General features: G+C 35.6%; 2 protein-coding genes across 6 annotated transcripts in view; one reads left to right on the top strand and one right to left on the bottom strand.

Moving 5' to 3' along the window:
* Positions 1-559: 559 nt before the first annotated feature.
* LOC140965848 (sulfate transporter 3.1-like) lies at positions 560-3,824 on the top strand. The gene is made up of 8 exons (XM_073426054.1): positions 560-710; positions 1,088-1,204; positions 2,183-2,309; positions 2,399-2,685; positions 2,783-2,973; positions 3,061-3,146; positions 3,233-3,309; positions 3,439-3,824. The coding sequence occupies exons 1-8, from the start codon at positions 591-593 to the stop codon at positions 3,628-3,630; spliced, it is 1,197 nt and encodes a 398-aa protein (XP_073282155.1). The 5' UTR covers positions 560-590; the 3' UTR covers positions 3,631-3,824.
* A 1,150-nt stretch (positions 3,825-4,974) lies between these two features.
* LOC140965847 (protein NETWORKED 1D-like) overlaps positions 4,975-6,381 on the bottom strand; it is an 8,485-nt gene continuing 7,078 nt past the window's right edge. For all 5 annotated transcript variants that reach the window (XM_073426050.1, XM_073426051.1, XM_073426049.1 and 2 more), the window contains exon 4: positions 4,975-6,243. In XM_073426050.1, the coding sequence (XP_073282151.1) occupies positions 5,218-6,243 (1,026 nt within the window). In that variant the 3' untranslated portion in view covers positions 4,975-5,217. The remainder of the gene's footprint in view (positions 6,244-6,381) is intronic.

The raw sequence follows: 6,381 nt of genomic DNA, 5'->3' as shown, positions 1-6,381 counted from the left end.
TATATAATTGATTTAATAATAATAATAATAATAAAGCATGTATATATATATATATATAATTGATTTAATAATAATAATAATAATAAAGCATGTATCAGATATTGCCAATGTATAATCAATCAATGCGTATTCTCATCACTTTATATTGGCATGTGGGCTGCTTCTCTAGTCGCTATTTTGTTAGAAATTATATATTTTTGAACCACTCTCAACTTAAAGTAAATAAGAAATCTAAATTCACTTTTATTTAATTTATGCATCATATACAAAAGGCTGTAGGAGGACTAGTTGGAGGTTAGGAAATTTACAATATTTGTGAATTAAGTACATAGTTTTATGCAAACTATAGGTAAATTGTAATACAGACGGTCACATAAATTGGATAAATTCTGTGGGAGTTACATATATGAACTTGAATAATCATGTCCCTTGAGTTAGTTTTTGGGATTGAGTTAAGTCAAAGCACCAATCTTTAACAAATGTAGTATTATTTATTATTTACGGTTAATTGAATTTACTTCATGTTATTTTTCATTATTTTTAGAAAAAGGGAGAGATTAAAGTAATTTAATTATTGAAAATTTGGTTGCATGCAGAGCAAAAAGAAGCCAAACATGTTCTGGGTATCCGCGATGGCCCCATTAACGTCTGTGATATTGGGAAGTTTACTGGTTTACCTTACTCATGCGGAGAAACATGGAGTCGAAGTGGTGAGGACCTTTTTGTAATTTCACTCGTGTTTGGCATTGACAATACGATTCTTCCATCTTTTCTTTTCTTGTCTTGCACACATCATAATTATTGAACACTTTAGGACAAATCACTTTACCACAAATAATCACCAACTTTCCACATTCCAATGTATACTTTCAACTTTGATTAATTCATAAATATGCATCAAATAAAAGCACAAAATAGGTATCAATATATATTATATATTCCGACGGAATCGAACCGGTTGATGATGATTATCGGATCGTAAGTTCGTTTCGAAATTTCGGAATATGTATTTAATTTGGAATATGAATTTGGTTCTGGTTCATAAATAGATAGGGGAAAAAAAGTTGATGGATTTTGTATAACACAGATAGGAAAATTGAAGAAAGGGATAAATCCAGCATCAATAATGGATATGGAATTCGGGTCAAAATATCTGACGACAACTATCAGAACCGGGATAGTCACGGGTGTCATTGCTCTAGCTGTGAGTACTTTCTTTTCTTTTACTTCAAATATTTAATTTCTATATATATAAAATATCATTTCCATATATTCTCTCACAAAAATGAGACTATATCACATGTAAAAAAAATATACTAAATAAAGTGGCAATAAATGCAATTACATATATATTTTGCAAGTTGTGTGGACCAAAATGAGAGCTCCAAATTTTTATATGAAGCTAAGCTAAAAATATAAGGTTCGATTTCGGTAGAAGAGACTAGCCTGAATTCAGATCTCCGACCTACTCTTTACCTTGAATCACAAAAAAGATCGTTAGAAGTGGATATGATATTTATAGGAGAACACACGAGATCCATCATGGGCCACTTATCTTGATTAAAAATGGGTCAGGAGTCTGAAATCTGGTTTGAATCTGATCACTTGATGGGTCCCTACATGAGATATCATGAAGCATAATTTGTCCGAGTTAACCAAATTGATAACCAATCATGCATATGGAGCAGAAAACTTCACTATCACTGCCATTATTAATATGAGAATGGCCTCGATTAACTTAAATCGGGTTTCCTGAAAAATAAGGAGAAAAAACAAATATCTCATGGAATTCCCACACTTAATAAACAATTCATGTGACCTTAATTATATATATCACATCTTAATGTCTGTAAAATAAAATTGCTACACGTACCTCTTCTCTTTCGATATTAAAAAAAAAAAAAAGAAGCATTTTTTAAAAATATTTTATAAATTCATTTTTAATTTTTAAATATTGTGTGAATCTATGAGGAATACAAAAATAGACTACAGCTCCACTGTGGATTCGAATCAAGAAATGATAGAAAATGTTTGTTTCCGGATCTCCCAATTCATCGGATTTTCGCGAAGTGTCTATCGATGAATGACGGAAAAATGAATGTTATTGATTGATATATGTCCAAAGATACAAATTATATGAGTTTTAAATGGAATTTTTGCTGACAAAATGTTGAAATGACAGGAAGGAATAGCAGTGGGGAGAAGCTTTGCAATGTTCAAGAATTACAACATTGATGGGAACAAAGAGATGATTGCCTTTGGATTCATGAACATTGCTGGTTCTTTCACCTCTTGTTACCTCACCACAGGTAGCCATATCGGCCCAAACCCGATCGAAAACTAAGGCCCAAAGACTAGCCATTAATCATTATTATTATTAACAAATGGATATATGCAGGCCCGTTTTCGAGGACAGCGGTGAACTTCAATGCAGGATGCAAGACAGCAGTTTCCAACATAGTGATGGCATTTGCGGTGATGTTAACGTTGTTGTTTCTCACACCATTATTCCATTACACCCCACTCGTGGTCCTGTCCTCGATCATCATCGCCGCTATGCTCGGCCTCGTAGACTACGAAGCCGCCATCCATCTGTATCATGTCGATAAATTCGACTTCTTGGTATGCATGAGTGCCTACATAGGAGTCGTCTTTGCCAACATCGAGATCGGCCTAGTCCTCGCGGTACATGTTCAAATTTCCGTTGACATTTTTTTTTTGGTTTAACGTGGAATCATGATTTGGATTAACATATGATTTTAATGCATGAAAAAACTTGCAGATTGGACTGTCTATTTTGAGGGTACTGTTGTTTGTTGCAAGGCCAAGGACTTTAGTTCTTGGTAATATTCCAGACTCTAAGGTGTACAGAAGTGTTGAGCAGTATCCAATCACCAACAATGTTCCGGGAGTTCTCATTCTTGAGATTGATGCACCTATTTATTTTGCTAATGCTAGCTATTTGAGAGAAAGGTACCATAAAAAATCAACTTGTGATTAGTATCAGCAAGTAGTATTATGGCATCAGTATTAACTAGTTCTTGGCTTGATTTATAACAGAATTTCGAGATGGATCGATGACGAGGAAGAAAAGTTAAAGTCATCGGGAGAAACCGAATTACAGTACGTGATACTAGACATGAGTGGTAAGTTGCATGATTTCTTTCGAAACATGAACATGTGATGCTCAAACACGATCCTTTTTGACTGGTTTTTTGGAAACGTGGGGCAGCTGTTGGGAACATTGATACAAGTGGGATTAGCATGCTTGATGAGGTAAAAAAGATCATGGATCGAAGAGGGCTAAAGGTAATCTGTTTGTTTTTTTAAATAAATCGTTGTGTCACTGAATAGTCCAAGTAATATTTGAGCTTTACCATATGCAAAAATACTTACGACATATGTTCGTTGTTTCGACTTTGTAACGTGATTGTGCAGTTAGCGTTAGCCAACCCAGGCGCCGAGGTGATAAAGAAGCTGAACAAGGCCAAATTCATAGAAACAATAGGCCAAGAATGGCTGTTTTTGACTGTGGGAGAAGCTGTGGGGGCATGCAATTATATGATGCACACTCGATGCAAGCAGAAAATAAGTGATGAGGATTCACAAAAATATAGTAGCAATGTGTGAGACGAATAGCCTCAAACTATCATTATTAGGAAAAAATGAAGAGACGAGTGTAAAACTTGTGGCATGTGATGTGTAGCCTGTAGGTTGAAAAGGTGCGCATATTCGTGCTCTTTCAAAGTTGTATATCAACTTTCTTCAAGAGAAATCGATCCTTTCTTAAGATTTCAGAAATTATTCGAGCTCGATTTGCGTGATCATGTTGCCGCACAAGTACTTTTACAGATCAATGTCCCGTAAATCCGTAATGATGCAAACCCAGAGTACAAATACTTCAGAAAAGCAATGACATCAATGTCCCATATGGATGCAAACCAGTAATGCCTGTATTAATATAAACAAACAAAGTACTCCTTGCAATGTTCATGATGCATGCAGGAAATCCCTGGACTTCTGCTCATTATTCATGATACCACAGCATATACTATGCCACCACAGCAGCTAACAACTTACAACAGAGTCGCTCTGCTATTCTCCGCCATAGCGACTCGCAAATAGCATATATACCACCACCATAGCCACTCCATTTTAAAACAGCACAAGTCCACGCCATCATAGCGGATCTTTACATGTTATATATAACATGTAACAATATGAGTATACAAACCATCATATGCCAACATACACACAGGAGTTAAGAGTTACAGCTATTGCCACTCTTTATGTTGGGAAACTCTTGGTCACTATCTTTTGGTGCGAATAATAAGCTATTAAATGATCACATATTCGTTTCGTTTAAAATTTGGTTCGTATTTTACAAATAATTAGTCATTTTATCTCATAAACCAAACAGTGTTTAACATGTCTTTTGTCTAATTATCAAATAATTTTGTTACGGGACTAGTGTCCGATCGTCCATCAAGAGCACTTTTGTGCAAAAAAATCCATCTCCAAACTTTATTTTTTTGGATACTTTCTACCCACTTTAACATAGCTAAGACATTTTCAGTATCTTTTTTATTTTAGTTGTTCAGTTCAACTTTCCAGATGTTAAAACATGCATACCCACACCTTCCAAATCCTAACATATTGAACACAGCATAATTAATCAGTAATTATCTCGAATTCTGATATACAAATTTCTCCAGTGTAGCAAAATACCTTAACCGGCCATGACGACTCTATGTGGGACAAATAAGAAAGATGTTCAAGCACGCAGAATCGAGAGAATTTCTTGTCTATGTTCTGATATTTAATAGACTTGGCAATTAATAGTCCAATGGTCAACAAGTTTAGGCTCCTCTTGACTATTAGTATAACTATAACTCTTGTGCCCTTTACAACTTCACGATGGAATAGTTTAATCCTGGAATGCAGAGTAGGAGCAAGCTGGATTAAAAAATAAAATTACTCAAAACATAAATTTTATTCCACAATAAACACTAGGTTGAGTCTCTTTATGAAAATCCTGGGTGCAGAGTTTGTTTCTTTGAGCTAGAGTAAGTGAAAATGGAACATATCCCAGAAAATAGTTCTCTAGTTTTCAACAGACACATTAGAAATTTGCAAGCACCTAACAGATGATTTAGAAACAACTAGGAAACTAGTCTCCTTAAACATAGGGCTTCTAAAGCAAAGCACACCAAGACTTCAATGATCAACAGTGGAAGGCTCGAAGCATCCACAATACGGTGCCTTCTTCCGGCCCTGGCCAGTTCTTCCTCCGTACAGATAATCACGCAGAATAACTCTTCGTTTTATATCTGATATATTAGGTTTTGCTTCTTTTTCATCACTGAGCTTGAGTAAAATAAACTGCAATTTTTGTACCTCCAGCTGCAGCCTCCCGATTTTTTCAGACATCCGTCGTGCCTGCTCAGACACCCTTCTCCTTGCATTTCCATCCCCTTCTAAGTCAAACGATGACTTAACATCAGAGAAAGTGCTATGTTCAACTGTTTTTATCAATCTGCCATTGAAATCAAACAATTTTATGATGGCTACATCAGCTTCTTCAAGCTTACCCTTCAGCGCTTCACATTCAATCACAGCTTTGCCACCCTTTTCTGTAACCTGAAGTTTTCTCTTCAAATCTTGAACTGTGATTTGCAGATTCGCCAGTTTCTGAACATCAGAGTCCAGCCGTTCCAACACCTTCTTCTTGTTCTCTTCTTGAACAGGCCCAGAAAATATTTTTGAGATCTCTAACTTGTCCATGCTCGAATCTTTGACAATTGGTACATCTGAGGCAAGAAACCCAGCTTTATGGTTCTTTATGGGATCTATATTTTCTGGTAACTCAACAATTTGATTATCCGTATCAATCGTTTCTCTACTGCTGATTCCATAAGGTGAACCATTCGATATCTGATCAAGCATTATGTCTTTCATCAGAAGCGTATTTTCGGCCTCGGAGATTTCAGATGTTTGCTTCAAACTTCTTCTGTAACGCCAACTCTCTGATTTTAGAAACTCAATTTGCCTTGATGAAGTGTCCAATTTAGAATGTAGATCGATCCTTTCTTGAACCATGGCCTCCCTTGTTGCAGCTGATGCCTTTTCATAGGCCTGAAGTCTGGAATGCAGGTCACGCAAGTCTGACAGCATATCTTGCATTGGGAACTTCTCATCCTCATTGAAATCAATTCCTTGCAAATCATTTATAACTTCAGCACCCTAAAACAAAAAAACAAGAAGAAAACGTAGCTGTAGTTAAAACCAATGACTGGTGGATGCTGAGTGGAGATTTTTAATAAATAATACACATATTAGGAAGTATAAAATATTTTTTTTATATAAGAAACGAGATCATAT

Source organism: Primulina huaijiensis, unplaced genomic scaffold (assembly GCF_012295235.1).
Source record: "Primulina huaijiensis isolate GDHJ02 unplaced genomic scaffold, ASM1229523v2 scaffold1521, whole genome shotgun sequence".
NCBI classification, from domain to species: Eukaryota; Viridiplantae; Streptophyta; class Magnoliopsida; order Lamiales; family Gesneriaceae; genus Primulina; species Primulina huaijiensis.
This window is presented reverse-complemented; position numbering and strand designations above follow the sequence as displayed.

Bases quoted from the DNA above. Each gene is read 5' to 3' on its own strand.
- LOC140965848 (XM_073426054.1), top strand. From the start codon at position 591: ATGCAGAGCAAAAAGAAGCCAAACATGTTCTGGGTATCCGCGATGGCC. The intron at 2,310-2,398 runs GTAGCCATATCG...GGATATATGCAG, and splicing joins CTCTTGTTACCTCACCACAG to GCCCGTTTTCGAGGACAGCG. The intron at 2,974-3,060 runs GTACCATAAAAA...GATTTATAACAG, and splicing joins GCTAGCTATTTGAGAGAAAG to AATTTCGAGATGGATCGATG.